The sequence below is a fragment of the Vanellus vanellus genome (genome assembly GCF_965231255.1).
Source record: "Vanellus vanellus genome assembly, chromosome: Z".
NCBI classification, from domain to species: Eukaryota; Metazoa; Chordata; class Aves; order Charadriiformes; family Charadriidae; genus Vanellus; species Vanellus vanellus.
Window position 1 is genome coordinate 8111847 of NC_138908.1, and position 17790 is coordinate 8129636.

The following is a 17790-nucleotide window of genomic DNA, read 5'->3' on the forward strand; positions in this document are numbered from 1 at the left end:
ACTACCTTATACAAACAGATACACCAATGTCTCGTTTCTAACCCCCAGCTTATTAGAATTACATGGTTCTAGAAAAAAAAATTGTAGTTAGTAAGAACTTCGGCTGAATTCTATTATTTGTAATGAGAGGACAAAGCAGTTAACTTCCGTGCATCACCTCACTTCTATTTATAACAACGCATGCAAATCTGAGGTTAAAACCATAAAATAATAAAATACTGAATTTTTACTGAAGCTGTGTTTTCATTTTGTAAGTTGAGTCATATTGTAAAGTTTGTACCTTGAGAAGATGCAGTTTTCCTCCTGAACTTCTTGTACAAATTAAAAAATGTTTTGTAAATAAGAAGCACTGCCTTTCTCCTTCTTTCTTCAAAGATAATGATCCTAGACGAACTTTACTAAGTTTTCCCCTCTCAACTGAAGGGACTTGAATAAGGGAACCTGATAATAAAGATGCAAAATTTACTGTACTACAGTAATATTTAGTAGGCACTGTTTAAAGTCTTAAAGCATTGAATATTATGATAATTATTAACGCAACTTTTCATTCTAGTAAGTATCAGTATACATCAGCATCTGTTTTAAGCATGAGTTGATCATCTTTTTTTGCATAAATTCACTTTGGTTTTTATGATAAATAGACTCAAGCAAGTACAGTCTAGACATACTTAAGCACATGGCACTATTAGATCTTGGGCAAATTCTTATGTGATTTAAACACACTTGTAGCACATTGATTAGAAAATGAAGCTGAACAGCTAACTGCACTTTGAACAGCTGCTAGACTTGCAAAAGATACATTACTTACAAGTCAAAGAGACAAAGGGTGAAAAGAACAGGTTTTGGAGAGAAGAGTTTGTGTACGTGTGTGTGCCTGTGTGCAAGAGAGATGGAAATGAAGCACATTTCTTCTTCTTGTCTTATAGGGCATGATTTTCAGTGTTCCACAGCTCATCTAAAATGCATTACCACTTATGAACTAAATTGAACCTGGTTACGTAAGTCAGAATTTGTGCTCTGTGGAACTCCAGACTGGGGACAGCTTTGCTTTTCTGCCGTTTCATACCTCAAAACCAGTCTCTTTTCCAGATTGGTATCACCACGTGTATCTCTTCTGAATTTGGTGGTGAAGTGCAATTCCTCTCTATGTCAAAGGGAAGGATTTTATGATACAACTTGCTGTTACCAGACAGGGCAGCCAAGAGACCTCCTAATCTCATTCCCACACATCTATACTTACTATCACCCGTACACATGGGCTCTCATCTTATTCCAACATTAGCTAGCTAATAGCGCTAAACCAGCAGGAAACTAATGCTATAAAGAAGTAGCTGACGTAACTCGCTGATATGCCTCACTGCAAGGTCAAAAAAGCACCAGTGATGATGCAAAGGAAGTAACAGCAGCAAAAGGAACATGAGGGGAATGGATATCGGCCTGCCTCTTTCAGAGGCAACAAGATATTGGACTAGCGTAGCTATATCAAAGCTCAAACTAGCGGCAGTGTCTTGACACAACACAAGCTGAATCAATTATCCTTGAAATCTTAGATTAGTAATTCTTATCTACATTGTCAAAAAAATTATCTTTTTCAAAGTTCACATACACCATCTTAAACTAAAAAACAGAGAAATTAAGGTAACTGGAAAAGCTACTATTAATCTACATTTTTCTACACTTAGCTCCTTCTGTATATTTAATTAGCCTTAAGTTATTACTATATTTGAAACTTACACTGTCTAGCATAGCAAAATATACACCAGTAAATCTGCAACGGAACAGTGTCCTTTGACAGCCAATTTATTTTAAACTAAATGTGTACAATGCAATTTGTGTCACTGCAACAAAACAGTGGAGTAAAGTTATACTCTAGAAATTTGCCAAGGTCTGGAACATTTTTTAGGTTCACTTAAATTCTGACTAAAATCCACAGATACTTATTGGCTGTTTTACATTTCTCCTGGACAAAACAGCCTACCTGCCTCAACCAAGAAAGACAGGAAGGAGATCATTCCCATGTGTTGGAATGGTGACTTTTCCTTATTACACCGGCTGCCCCCTGGGTCTCATTGCAAGGCCAAGCAGTGCGTACAAAACAATCCCCAAGCAACTTCCCATCACAAAATTCTCAGTGTCGTTTTCCTCCTGAAATTCCCTCTACACATTTAGGGTAACAAGATTCAACCTGTATGTTTTGTTCCTGCTTTGCTTCTTAGAATAATAGTATCTATAAATATGGTACGCTTACAGACACAGCTTTACAGGTAGCTTTTATTTTATTTTTTTATTTTCATTAGAATGCTTTCAGGAATCCTATATTCTGTTCTCTTAAAGTGGGCTGAAGGTTAAATGGTGTTCTTGTATGGAGCTGAAATGTTATCATTTTATACGATAAATCAAAATAAACTAGATTTTTTAAATGCAGAAAAGACAGACTGCATTATCTGTCTTTGATACTCAATATGTACAGAGAGAAACACATCTCCTATATGTGCTGCATGGCTGACATCAAGCTGCTATCCCATCAAGCTTTTGTGATTAATGAAACTGGGCATTTGCCCACCATCCCTTCTACTACAGATTTCCTCATAAGGAAAAAAAAATGGTCACAATTGGCCAATGTACAGTGGCAATGAGCAAGTGAGGCTAATTTTAGAACATTTGTTAATAGTATAGTTTGGACAGTCAGTGTAATCTCAGGAATTTTTATCCAGCTACAGACCTAAGCACTTTCAGTACTTCAATACTGCCAGAATAGTCACTCTATTAGCCTTTGTTTGATCCAAGAAATAGAAAAGTTTGTATTTAAATAATAATAATAATAAAAAAAAATAGCCTACATGTAACTGCCTGATTTACAAATTCAGTTTGACTTTCTCCATCCTGGAGGTGTTTTCATTTTACTGTAAGGATAGTCAAACACTGGAACCAGTTGCTCATTCAGAGAAGCTGTGGAGCCTCCATCCTTGGAAACAGCCAAAACCTGTCTGGACATGGTACAGAGCAACCTGCTCCAGCTGATGCTGCTTTGAGCAGGTGAGATTGGATTGGATAATTTCCAGAAGTCCCTTCCAACCTCAACTGTTCCATGATTTAGTAACTGTGATATATTTACCAGTAGAGGTAAATTCATAGCAGTCCATGGCAGGAAGATCGCACAGGGTGTTCGGAGGCATCTAAAGAGCCTCGAGATGGCCAGTTGTCTGGGTGTCAGCCAATGGTGAATTGCAGATTGAGACTCCCCATGTTTCCTTTAGACTTTTAAAGAAAATGTTCCTTAATTGTCTGCCATTACTTACAGCGTGCCTGACAATAAAGTCTCTATCTAAACAAGAGACAGAGAAAAGCAGACCCCAAGGAACCTGAAGGGGAATCCACAATCTATAGTGCAAAGCACAGCCAGAGATAGGTCCTATGGACTCAACTTGTATAGCTCAACAGAATCAATCTCTTCTTAGAAAAGTAAAGTATGTAACATATGGCAAAGTTGTAATTAACCATCACAGAGAAAGTCTGAACAAAGGTAAAGGCACCTCTCTCCTTTTTTAAGCTGAGCAGAGGTTTCCTGTACCCATCTGCACTGATCAACACAAAGAATAGGAGCCTTATTGAAATTAGAGGAGATGGACATCTCTGTCAAAATGACCCTTCTGTCAGATGTGAAAAGCAAATGGGTTCTGTGTTACTTCAGTAGCTCTGCTCAGACTTCTGCACTTACACAAAATCACATGCAGCAGATGTCCCAAAAGTTAAACAGTGGTACAGCCTTCTATAACATACTGTCTTGTTCACAATAATTTTCTGTATGCCCAGAAATAAATATCAATTGAATATACTTAAACTATAGGTTTCACCCAGGTCTAACACTCCAACAGTAATCTTTTCCAGACAGATTCCCACACAAAAAAATAATAAGCTTTACCGATGAAACACTGCATACACAGACAAAATACCAGCCAATATTAAGGGGCAAAACCCCAATAAATATATAAATGCAAAATATTGTAATCATTTTGAAAAAAATTTCTAAAATATAATTAAATTGTATGGTACAAGTCAATCTAGGATAATAGCCCCCCCCCCCTTTTTTTTTTCTGTGAATTCAACACAACAGCTTTATATTTTTGTCAAAGCCATATTCATAACTCTTTAAATACCTCAGTTACAACAAATGCACATATTTAATGAAGAATCAAGTAATTTAATAATGACTGTTTTAAAAACAATCTCAGGAGTTATTACAGAATGTTTTTTAGTTTGGCCACATGACTACAGAAACACTACAGAATGGATTTCAAAATGTATACAAAGCCTATTAATTACCAGCTGTGTATATGGTTCTATTAAATACCAAATGTTCTGCTGAGGGTCTCTAGAAAAGGTATCATGAAGGGATGCGCCTAAAATTACATTCCTAACTTTTCCTAAATACATTTGACACTTTTCAGACACAAAGAAGCTTTTACGCAGTCGAACCCTTTGCTGCAGATCTGTAGGCAGTGTATACAAACCCACTAACTTGTTTGACAAGATCCAGAAGTAAATTATTATATAAATGGGACAAAAATAAGCTTCAGTTACAAAGTTTTCACATTTTCTGGTTTAACATTAAAGTAAAACCCACCAAATAAGAACTGCAACCAATTTGCAGTTCCTGGTAGAACGTGACACATTAAATGGAAAGGTTTATCACTATTTTGTGGAACTTAACAACAAATTCCATCTCTGATATAACTAAGTTTCAATAGAAGGAGCTTCCAAAACCCCAAGAATAGACAGAAAGGAATACAGTATGGCTCTTCCCCTCTTGTTTTGCTATTATATTAGAAGTAATCCTACATTCCTGGCAGAACAGGATGCCTCTTCTTCATGACTTCTTGCAGAAGTGCTTTTTATGTCTACCTTGAACTTCTACGAAAGCCCCAAAATGCATCTCTCAAGAGGCAAAGTGAGAATGTTCAGGTATTATATCTATGCTTGCACTATCAATTTGAGAGGTTTCCAAAGCACTGAGAAAAATGGGAGCAACTGACAGCTCTTTTCTTTCCTAGCAATCACTTTACCAGTGACAAAGTTTCAAATTTCTCCTGCACTTTAGCCCAAATGTTGGTATCAGCTGGGACTGCCATGTCAACTGGCCAAGCAGCTCTGGTCTCTGTGGAACTGAAGGTAATTTCCACCCCTTTGAAGACGACAGTCCAGGCAGAATGTACATTACTGTCCCATGGGTGCTTTACCATTCATGTGCTGCTGTTTTTCATGGCTCCTGAAGAAAACAGCATAGAAGTGGGGTTCAGCTACAGCCCAGAATTAGTTGTCAACAGGGCGTTTTGTGACTTATCCTCCACAGACCATGAGCAGTCTTAGGACGTTAGCCGTGCTTAGTGCGGTGACCTGCCCAATGACGGCAATGTGAACCCTGATGGTTTTCATGCAATTTTTTCATTATTATGTACATAGCTTTAAAGAATCATGTCTTACCTTGGCGTATAAAAGTTTGGCTGGTATCTAGTAATATATCACAGCCTTCTACTATTGTTCTTTCTATGGCTAGATTCTTCCGGATGTTTTCTGTGTCACTCACTTCATCATGCATCACCCTGTTAGACACAAAATGCACTTTAAATTCCCAGAAATGTACCTTGCATCTCTTGTATCTGTTTTCACTTGCACTTATACACAGTAGACACAGAAGATAGCTGATGTCCTTTGCCACCTCCTGCAAAACAGATATACCCATGCAATACATGATTGCTCTAGAACAAGTTTCTGGCCTTTTTTTTCCTCCCTTTCAAATCGTTTTTGCAATCACTTCATTTTTTCAGCACTGGAACCAAGTTTACTGGACTCGTATTTAGGCTGTTCCTAAACACATCTGACAGATGCCACCAAGCTAAAAACCTTTCACAGCTGATAGAACAGTACTTCTTGATTCTTAATACACTAGGGTGCCACAAACCTGGAAGTGTTTCCTAGCATTTTGTATTGGTTATAACACATCGTAGAGTCCCTGCCCATGACTTTAGGTTCCCACTCTGCTTTGCTTCAGTTTACACCTCAATGTACTGTTCACTTTCCCTTTACTTCCTATAACAACCACAGCCTTGACAGCTCACCGCTTACTTTCTTCCACTTTTTTTCATAGCCATCCTCCCTGTACACAGGGAAATAAAGATATTTTCAAGGCTGAAACCAACCCAGAAGTTTATATAGTGTTGTGATATATAATACTTTCCTAAACTGGGACCAGTCTGCACCATCTGAAAGCTGCTCCTCCCTCAGAAGTACGTTAAAGGGATGGAATGAGTCACAATGGTGTATATTTATGGTCTATACTGCCTGCCTTATGAGCAGAGGAGGATCAATCAGTCTCAGCCTCCAATTCTGAACGTTCAGTGATGAATTAGTTGGATCAGCAATGAACTCTGACTTACGAGATGAAGCAAGTCAAAGCTGATTGATCTGCCTGTGCACATAACCCTGGCCAGAGAAATCCTCTGCTTTGCTTGAGTGGAAAGAAGACATTACTTCTTTCTGCTTCAGATGGCCTCAGAACAGGGCAGAACTTGCTGAACACTGCAGGAGTAAAACAAAGACATTTCTAAAACAGATATTGCCTGCCCAGCTCTTTAAGAAGTTAGAGGTTGAAGAAGTGGTACAATGTGATCTGACTCAGAAAGCTGCCTCTGTTAAAGATGCAGCAGGACAAAAAGGAGAAAATTATCAGCTGCAAATTACTGGGTAGTTTGCACAAGGTAGAAACTTTACCTTAATAGAAGAAGAAAACGAGCAGTCAATGGCATGCAATTAACAAAAGCTATAAAGTGATCCCTCTTTTACAACTAAATATTCTCCAAGTACATCTTTGGTGAATACTCCAGCTACTTGAGATTTATAACCTGAAGTTCATGAACCACTTCTTTGTTCACAGCAGAAAACTGTGTTTCTCAGAGACAACATCCAAATTTCTTACTGGCCTGACAGAGGGGAACATCTGAGAATGGACTGGGAGTTCAGGGAAGAGCTTAATTTTGCGGGTTTCTACAAGGAGCACCAGTTCTCAAAATGTATCTTTAGTTCCTGTTTATCTGGCATTATTTAAAGCATATGTGAAAAGCAGTTATTTCATCAATGCACATAACTATAACAGATTGAGAACTCAGTGCTTTTCAAGGCCCTGATTGATTCCCATTGTCACAGAGTATCAGAAATGCTCTTTTTCTGTAAAATACGACAATATATAAATATTTCTCTACATAAAGAAACATCATAACCCAGGAGTAGGTGTTTCCTATAGCAAATCCTATTATCCCCTACCAAAAATACAAGGAGACACTTGTAGATTTATGTTAGCCCCCCAAAAATAGAAGACCCAAAATAACAGGTTGGGGTACTTTGTTTTTTTTTCCTTATCTTTGTTTGGTTTTGGTTTTGGTCCTTTTCTTTAAAAGATTTTTTTTTAAAAAGAACAAAATCAAACCAAAATAAAGAAAACAGATTTTTAATTTCAAAACCCTTGATTCAAAGATTATCAAAATATAAGGCAGAAAAATCTTACCTTGAAAGTTCTTCTAGTTTAGATTTAGCAAATTCAAGGCTTTTTCGCTCAACATGCTCATGTGGTGTGTGAGCCAGAAGTTCATGAAGTGTTATGATATATCTAGGAATCTTAAAACAAATTAAGTATAAAATCAGTAAATCCTTAAAAGAATCATTCCAATACAGCTTTTTCTTAAATATTAGCCATTACCTCGGTTAGAAAAGTTTTGCAAACATAGCCTTTTTAAAATTAACACCCACAGCTAAATTATTATACATAAATATAACTACTACTGCCAAAAATACTGAACTTTTGGGTGATAGAGACTGCATACGTATGTTTCCAGCTTGAGGAAGCACAAGATCCACTTAACTACATTTTAAGGAAAAGATCAGATCAGAGGCAGCCACAAATATGGTATTAAATTTCATTGTTTCATGCTACTATCCAAGTGCCCATACAGAATACTTTCAAAACTCCCTGGGAGATCCATATATACCTTCTCTCAATTTTATAGGATATGTGCCTCTAAATTTCTCGTGACTGAAAATGCCAGCTGACCTGTTTGCATTCAGATAAAATTCCCATTGCTCTACAGGACATTGAAGAATATGCAGTATTTGACTATTAAAGGCCACAGGGTAGCACAAGGACCCTGATCCATTTACTATTACTTAAAGCAGTTTCAGGGCTTGTAACCAGGACCAGTATAACTTGTCTTAATGGAATAAAAGTTACTTAGGAGAAGGAGATGTGACTTCTTATTATGCTGAAGTGAAAAGTCATCAGCAATAACATCTTCCATTACATATGAACAGGACCTTCTCTCTCCCTTCTAAGACCCCATGACCTTGTTTCAAAAAATCCAAAAACTTGGAAGTATACAAGCTCAAAGCTAAAGAAATGTATTGTTACAGGTGCTAATGGCCCTTTAGGCTAACATGAATAACTAGCACTAGCACAAGTGTCACTGACACCTCCTTTTATTTTTTTGACTCTACTTGGTTTGCCAGTAACTGAACAAACTTAGAGGGTTCACTATTCCCTTGATGAGTAAAATGTTAGGTTAAATGTAAAAGACACAAAATCATCAGACCAGTGTTTCACACATCTCTTAAAGCAGTTGCAAATAATTAATCCAGGCAGATCAAGACAAAATATCAGGATAAATAAAGTTTTCAAAACTTTTGCAATATATTTTTCATTTTCTAAAGACCAAGTCAATGGAGCTCAAAGAGGGAGGAAAGTTCCAAAATGCATCCCCAGTAAAATTCTTGTGGCTGCTCTAACTTGCTATACTAGTTATATTATCCCTCTCTGGACTTTTTCGTAATCCTGCAGTGGGCAGAAGTTGAGTAATTGTTTCTCAGCTTTTTTTTCTTTTGGCGCTAGTCCTCATCCCACATTCTCCTTCAACACGTTAGATTCTGAATAGAGATGAACCACTATAGTTGGAGAAAAGATCTCTACAGGCAGAGTTTCAGTATAATTACGAGATAAATGTTAATTCAGTACAATAAATAACTAAATTTCAGAATAATAATGAAATAACTAAATTAATTTGCATGAGAGTATTTTTAGTTAAGCAAGAAGAATCTTCAATCAATTGTAATGTCAGTAACACAAAATGAATAAACCAAATATTAAAAACAAAGAATCACAAAAAATACACAGAGACTACCTGAAACATGGGGTAAGTAAGGAAAGTTTCCAGCATTCGCCCCTCACATGCTGGGTTGGCTTCATATTGCTTCAAGAGTTTGTCAAAATCTCTGTTTTGCTTACAGTTTGCCAGTACTTGTAGACTATATTGATGATTCCGAACAAATTCTTGATATATGTTCAGCATTGGCAGCAGAATGTCAAATAAGTCAGCTATAGAAAAAGTCAAGAAATGCTGTTTTTCCAGCTACCCATCTCTTGAAATATCTCTTTAAAGAAACTACTATGTTCTATTGCAGTGAATTACTATAATATCAGTTCTGTTTCCTATATACTGGGATTTTAGAAACATTAAAGTCGACTCTTCCACCTGCCAAAACATGGTCGTTCTGGTTAGCTAATAATCAGACAACATCACTGAAAAATCAGGGGTCCATGTCTAATCAATACTTAGGGCAGAGGCATTCTCGTACACAGACTGGAAGACAGTCATTACTGCCCATGTGGGACTCCCACTATACTGGATCTTGTGGTATTAGTTCTGGAAAAACGTGCCATTCAAAAAGGACTTTGAAAAAGTCCTGTCTTTAAAAATAAATAAAAAAAAATGTAATTCCAAAAATAAATATGAACATTTTACCCCTAGAGAAAATACAGAAACTTACCTAGGATTAAGGTAGGCCAATTAGCTATTCTTGCTTTTAAGCCTTGGTGAAATATCTCATGAAGAAACATGATTGTTTCACTGAAAAACAAGTATTTAAACAAACAAGAAGACAATTCAGGTTTTATTTTCTGATCAATAATGCACAGAGAAACATCTCTTCCTGCTTAGTAGTATGTTTTGCACTTTGCTAGAAAAAACAGAAGATAGTTATTGTTATGGAAGTGCTTCCTTTCACTGAATTGTTTAAAATTTTTAGTGTAGTATGTGTAAAAAATATGTAGTATTTGGTGTAGAAAACACATTCTGTTTAGCTCTTTTAAATAAAAGCATCTATTAAATAACATGTTCAACACAGTTTAATGAATAGGTTTTCCAAGAATATTCTTGACAATGCATTCAGTTTAAGAGGACCACTAAGATGTAGAAACCTCAAGCCAGTGGTAGTCATCTACGTTCTCACTTGCTGCTGTTTAAGATTTGAAGCTTACAACTTTTCTATAACATGAACCTTAATATTGTATTTTAGCTTATGAGGTCAACAGAAGGAGGTGACATCCCAGTTGTAAGAGAAACCATAAACAGTACAGTGATCATGAATGAGCTATGAAAGGCAAACCTGTCTCATAACTGAAGGAACACGTTCCGTTTCTTAGAACTTTGGGGCAGACTTGGATGCAATCCCAATCCTGTATTAAATGTTAGGTGCCTGCTGGCTTATTTATACATACATATTACAATAGTCTTGGATGCTTAATGCAAAGAATAATTCTTTTTTTGTAGAATATGAAAAGACAAGTGAGAGGGAAGGAGGGTCCTTAGGCGGACAACAGAAAATAGAAGATGTGATGTACTCATCCTCGGGGTCTTATCTGGATCATATGAAGCCACTAAGTCCAATTTTGCTCTCTTAAGACAAAAAGAAACAGGAAAGGTGACAGAAAATTATAAGAACTGCCCCAAGAGGCACAATTTGTCATTTTCTTCCTCTAGCAGAGGAAAAAATAGAATGTAAGGAGGCAAAGAGGTCTAGCTGGTTTCAAACAGCATCACCAACAGCACCTTGCCTTTTACCCCTGGAAACATGGTCTACCTCAGTGACATGACTTACATCAGAGTAAAAAAAACAAGTGCCGGACCTCACTACTGTAAACTGAAGCAGAATGAGAACAAGTGGTCAGAGAAACACCCAAAAAGCAAATCAAAAACCCCGTACCTGTTGAGGAAAATGCTACTAACATCATCGTGACTGATAGGTGGCTTCTTTGAACTTGCAGCCATTCTTAAGGGCCGCAGAAAACAGTTCACAAGAACATAAAGTTGATGCACATATTCAGATTCAGCCTCCACCATGTTAAAAACTATCTGATTCCTTTTCCTCATACTTTCTGCATGGGGAGAACAAATATAATCTTGGACAATAGTTTTCCATTTTCTTCTACATAACCAGCCCCGCATAAAGCTCTGGACCTAAAAATGGACCAAGCAGAAAAGAAGAATGAGAAAAAAACATTACATGACGTATCATATGCTCTTCATTGTAGAAATAATGCTCTAAATGAAATGCTTCTGTTGTTAAAAAAAAATAAATCTGTTGCCCTCATTGATTTGTAATTGTTCCTGAATTATATTTTTTAAAGATTTCTGTTTATTAATGAAATTCCCACAATCACTTGGTCATATTTGTTGCCAGGAAACCGTTTGAAAAGATATCACATGCATATCAAGGTACTTCTTAACTGCAAGTTCAAATGTTGTAGCTTTGTATATACTCTTCCTATCAGCACTACTGTGCTATACGCTGTGCAGGTTTTTTAACTCCTTTTACCTCTCCTTACTCATTTCTCTTATACCGCCAAATGTGCACACTTCCAGATAACACATTTCAAGACAGACTCGATATCATTATTGACGTAATTCTAAAATAGTTGTTACACTCAGTTTGCTTTCTGTTTTGAATAGGTACCACTTAGCACGTGTATTTAAAGCCAAGTATCAACATACTGCTCAGTACCAGACACCTAGGCCAGCAATACCATTATCCAGAAAAAGCACATTTTTGGCATTCTTAAAAAGTATCTCTATGTCATGGAAAAATCTACTGAAGCGTAATATCCATTGAAGTTACAAATGGATTAAAAGTTACAGAAAAGGTCTACAACTGGTCACAGAAAATTTCAATATGTCTTTGCCCTGATCTTGATGTGAAGATCATTCATCTTGAAAGAGAAACACAGAATCTTACTGGTAGCTTGTTACTCTGAATAAACAACTTTTAAAAAAAAGGTCCCAATTGTCAAAACAATCCAGATGTAGAATGCAGTGAATTATACACAGAACTGGAGTTCTCCTTCTACTAAAAGAGACATTTCCAGCTGTTTAATCAACATGAAAAGGAAAATTCACACAAGGGTACCAGCTCAGTGCTGACCCTGACATAGACTGCGTGACCCAGAAAAAGTCAGAAACTAAACCCAAATACCGTAAGGGATATTATGCAATCTAAGAGACTAAACACTGTGAGAATAAGGGTGACACATACAGGACCACAACTTCAAGCATGAATTTCATTTATTGAATGAATTGTCTGTTATTAAAAACACTGGCCATAGGATCTGGGAACAAAGAGACCAGCTGACAACCTAAACCAAAACTGATCTCTGCATTTTCAGTATTTGTATTCCAGCTGCAGTGACAGAACGTAAGTCATTTTCTCATATCTTTATAATAATTTTAGAAGAAAGGAGTATAAAGTCACCATATACATGATTCCCACAAGAAAGGCCCATGACTTAATTTCAAGCAGTTGAATGCAATGTGCAACTTCTTTAAGAAACTGAATATATACTTTGCAAGTACAAATGAATACTTAAGAAACAAACACACCATGGGATAAATGTGGCACTGAAACACAGGAAGCTGATGTAATTTAAGAGGTTTAAGTAGGGGCAGGGCAAAAGGAGTCTTGCTATTTGACTGAACCTAATGAAAATAAATGAAGACAAAACTAGACAGACTAAAATACAGAAGTACACCCCCCATCACACCCTTCTCCTCTTAAGCACAGAAGACTGCATGCTTACCTTTTTAATTTTTTTAATATCTGGATCCTCATCTTCCTGGTTGCCTTGATAAGGTCGCATTCTTTCTTTTGTTTTATTGAGAGCTATTATCTGACAAAAACAACCATTCATTAAATGCTTTCTCAAGTTAATGAAACTCTTAGTTACAGAACTAACAGAAAAAATGTTTTCCCCTTCTTCAAGCCTGTTAAAGCTGCACAGAATGGCAAGCACGTATTTGGTCATAGGGAAAGGAACACAGTTCTCTGAAAACCAGCAAAGCTCTCGATCCAGACGGAGGAAGGACCACAGGAGAGCTGGTTCTCCTCTCAAAACCAAGTGTGCCTTTCAGACTTTATCAGCTCTGGACTGCAAAAAAATTTTCAACATTCAGTGAAATAGAGCAGCTTGGAATAGTTCTCAGTACTGCCACAACCAAAGACAATGTGTCGACGATCAAACTCCTTGTCTGAAGACAGGTAGGAAATAATGCGATCAATGGCACCCATACTGCAATGAGTCATCTTAAATCTCTGACAAAGAAGTAATCCAATCAGTTTAACAGCCCCCAATATTTCTAAGAAAAATATTTAGCCAAGGGTTCATAGCGGGACTATTACATATTAACCTTACTGGGTTCCATTATTTTCACAAATATTACAGAAATATTGGGTATTATTGCAATGCACATGGCAAACCGTTACAGTTCAATGATTTCTTGATGGGTCTGGCACATACCTCAGATTTAAGTCTTTCGATTTCTGTGTCTTGATCTTCAAGCTGATGTCGAAGCTGATTGGCTGCAATCTTTTCAGTCTCTACAATCTGGACGAGGTGAATGTACTTCTGCATTAATACCTCCCTTTCAATCAAGATATCTGAATAACTAAAAGGGAAAACATTTATGTTAGTAAAAATAGCCAAATATTGTCTTCCATATCCCCTTACGAGTTCTTCACAGACTAAATATTGCATCAATGACGAGAAGTCTGCAAAACTCTGTTTGTTTGGCTTAATATGTAATGAATAGCTTGATCATAAATCATCCAACCTTACGGTGCTCAATATCTTTTTTAGACACGGGCAATAGCAGTGCACGGTTTCCCAGTATCCAGTTACTGAGAGCAAGAAAATTGCACTGATCTTTTTATGAGTTTCTAATTCTCAGGCTAAGCCCAAGAATTCTATTAGCTCAATTTATTTTATTTATCTTAAGGGCTGCTTTTTTTCCATCTTTTGGGAGGACTTGGAGGGAGCATCTGGCACTTCGTCAGAACTATTTCTAATTGTCTCCACCTGTCAGATCTCTTTCCCATCATAACTGTTATTTTAGTTTGCTAACACCTATTTTATTGTTTAGGCCAGTTTGAGATTACTCAAACAAATGCATTTATTCTAATTAGTAACAGGAACTATGGTATCAGTCTTTCTTTTAGCTCTTGGACAGAAAACTGCCATTGATTTGTATTCTCCTGAAAAGGGACAGTATCTCTAGTGCAATTAGATGACACAGTCAGAACCCATGCTGGAAGTATTGGTACCCCCTTCAGGTAAAGGAGAAATCAGTTTCTTCTTATGCAACATCTTCATCAGACTGTTCTTTCATGTGATTCAGTCTCTCTCCCATAGATAATTTGAACGTGCAGAAAACGCACAGTCCTACGACATTTGGGTCACAACAACCCCATGCAGCGCTACAGACTGGGGGCGGAGTGGCTCAAAAGCTGCCCGGCAGAAAAGGACCTGGGGGTGTTGGTGGACAGCCGGCTGAGCATGAGCCAGCAGTGTGCCCAGGCAGCCAAGAAGGCCAACACCATCCTGGCCTGCATCAGGAATAGTGTGGTGAGCCGGACTAGGGAAGTAATCATCCCCCTGTACTCGGCACTGGTGAGGCCTCACCTCGAGTACTGTGTTCAGTTTTGGGCCCCTCACTACAAGAAGGACATTGAGGTGTTGGAGCGTGTCCAGAGAAGGGCTACAAAGCTGGTGAAGGGTCTGGAGGACAAACCTTATGAGGAACGACTGAGGGATCTGGGGTTGTTTAGCCTGGAGAAGAGGGGGCTGAGGGGAGACCTTATCACCCTCTACAACTACCTGAAAGAAGGTTTTAGAGAGATGGGAGCTGACCTCTTCTCCCTGGTGACAAGTGATAGGACAAGAGGAAACGGGTTCAAGTTATGTCAGGGCAGGTTTAGATTGGATATTAGGAAGCATTTTTTCACTGAAAGGGTTATTAAACATTGGAATAGGCTGCCCAGAGAGGTGGTGGATTCACCATCCCTGGAGGTGTTTAAGAAAAGGGTAGATGAGGTGCTTAGGGACATGGTTTAGGAGTGGTGGTGTTTTTATCAGGGTAGGTTAATGGTTGGACTTGATGATCTTAAAGGTCCCTTCCAACCTCACTAATTCTATGATTCTATGGCCTTGGCTCAGCAAAATCTACAAACACTGCCTCTTTACCTAGGTTTGAGGAAGCTTGTTCCTCTGAGAGCTAAACAATTTAACAAGATAAAGACCAAACCACACAAAACACAGCCCTAATGAAGTCCTTATTCTTTGACAAGGGATCGCTTACATTTTTATGATCTGTCACTGAAAATGCTGACTATTGTATCTTTTTCCGCTGTCAAGCTAGGACAGGATTTGACAGAAGGAATTTCTTGATTCCACATCTTTTCCTTTTAAATTTCTTTCTACTTGTTATAGCACTCATAAAACCCCAAACATTTGCTATTAAATACTGTGAGGCTTTAAAAAATGTAATAATGTGCATCATCTCCAGTTAATCTTTTTTTTATATATATTTACTGCCATTTCAATCAGCGTTAGTGCAGTTATATACTGGAGGGGGCCAATATTGAGTACAGCTATTAAATTCAACACCTAGCCTGGAAAGCAAGCTTAGATTTAAAATAATTAGAATGGGTTCCCACAGCTGTCATAAAGCAAAAGTTTTTCCTCCTTGAACAGCTTATAAAAAGAATAAGAAGTTAATTTAATTCTATTGCATTTATTGTTATATTTTAACTACTGCAATAGTTTGTCACGAAGCAATCTATGTATCTTAACTGTGCAATAAACAGTAATAAAGTATGAGATTTAGTTCTTTAAAATTATTCAATAGTAATCTTTTTTTGTTTTACAAGAATCCTGTTTTTTCAGAAACTATAGTACTTAATCTCTTTGCACCTTAAAAGGCATTTGCACATGAAAATAGTGTCTGAGTTAGAAACAGTTAGCACTAGTTGTTTTACAAGGATGAAAGATGTTACAAAGACAAAAATATGTGTAACATATGTAAGAAAACGCATTCCTTAGTGCCTGCAGCACCACCTTGATTTATGTTTAATATAAAGAGTAATCTCTTCTACCTAAAACCAGATCCAGATGGGTGACAAGACCTTTTCTTCTATTTATCCTTTTCAAAATTTTCTTAAGCTTTTGCTACCAAATGTTTCCAATACAGAATTTGACAGATTGGGTTTTGCTTTTTTTTCAAGACTGAGGAAAATAGTATGACACAGAATCATAAAGGGTCAACAGCAGCTGCAGTCAGAGCTGATGTAAGACTCAAGTTACTATTATATATGAAGATTTTCTCCAGCTTTTTTTAATTTTTATTTTTATTTTCTTCCTTTAGGGGAAGAAACTTTACCTAGATTTTTCAGCTTCTTTAAATGCATTAAGCCAGACTTCCACAGTCTTGCTCTACTCGGGAACAAGAATTTTGCTATGGAAGATTGGAAAATTTTTGTTCTTTTCAGATGTACTTAGAGTATTTTGCCTAGTTAGTGGCTTTGGCTGTTTAAAATGTCAGTCTCAGCCTGGAAACCAAACAACACTTCCTTCACTCCCATAATTAGCAGTATGAAGAGGAGTTAATTGGAAAAGCCTATGTACACCTACACTAACTTAGAATAGGCTATCCATTTTCCTTCTCAAAACTGCTACTTGTTCTGGGAAAGGAAAATCATAGGATTTTGGAATAAACTTCATGTACTTCCAGCAGCCCTTTTCATCCATCTCTCTGTATGTATGAGTTAAAGATCATCATGCCTAAAGTCCTAACCTGTATATCCAGCATAATGCCAGGAGCCTTCCAAGAGGGCAGGGTTTCAATACTGACTCGATTACACATGTTTACAAAATCCTTTGTTAAAGAAAATTGTACCAAAGTGTTCAAATGTCAAAGGAAGATGAAAAATTCATAAAACAACTTGTAAGCATCCAGCCTAGATCTATTTCTCTGGCTTGGATGTCATTTAATACAAAGAAGAAACTGCTGTGAACCACAGGTTTCTATGAATCGGTATTAACATTTTACTGAGAGAAGCAATTTTATAAATTGCTCAAAGGCTCAAAGACAGAGCATCCTGAAAGCTGAGGCTATACATATTTCCTGCTGTCATCTGTGGAGACTGGACTCAAATCAGGTATTTCAAGAACTTTAAGCTCTGATTGAGCACTGCATACCACATGGAGGCAGGTAGAAATTAAGAAAGTCCTGAGAAAAATGATGCATCACTTAGGCTCTGTGAGAGTTGACATGCTCAGAAAACGTAGGAAAACTGGAGAAAGTTTAACCAGTGCCTCATTATTAGGGTCTCCTTGTTGTGGTAGCAGAGCAAGATAAAGGCTCCAGTAGTGCTACCAGCAAATATAGTTGATTTTTGTACTGAATTCAGACCAGACTTATGGTTCGTTGGATCACTCCATGCTAACTGTACTAAAGCGGCTCAGGCAGCTGAAAGAACCAGGCATTGGACCTGGCCAGAACTACTTACGGTCAGCTCAAATCACCAAGCTAATCAACTCTTTATGAAAACCAGGCAATATGGCTCTGGGGGTTTGAAAGGCAAAAG

The 17790-nt window shown here is 37.4% G+C and overlaps 1 protein-coding gene across 1 annotated transcript in view; it reads right to left on the bottom strand.

The window, feature by feature from the left end:
* The window catches only part of RASGRF2 (Ras protein specific guanine nucleotide releasing factor 2), a gene marked incomplete at both ends in the record, with an annotated part of 128115 nt that overhangs the window by 58719 nt on the left and 51606 nt on the right, over nucleotides 1–17790 (bottom strand). Inside the window, 8 exons of the mRNA XM_082497146.1 lie at nucleotides 281–441; nucleotides 5482–5600; nucleotides 7559–7668; nucleotides 9222–9415; nucleotides 9868–9947; nucleotides 11083–11336; nucleotides 12950–13039; nucleotides 13667–13814. Coding sequence (XP_082353272.1) covers nucleotides 281–441; nucleotides 5482–5600; nucleotides 7559–7668; nucleotides 9222–9415; nucleotides 9868–9947; nucleotides 11083–11336; nucleotides 12950–13039; nucleotides 13667–13814 — 1156 coding nt within the window. The remainder of the gene's footprint in view (nucleotides 1–280; nucleotides 442–5481; nucleotides 5601–7558; nucleotides 7669–9221; nucleotides 9416–9867; nucleotides 9948–11082; nucleotides 11337–12949; nucleotides 13040–13666; nucleotides 13815–17790) is intronic.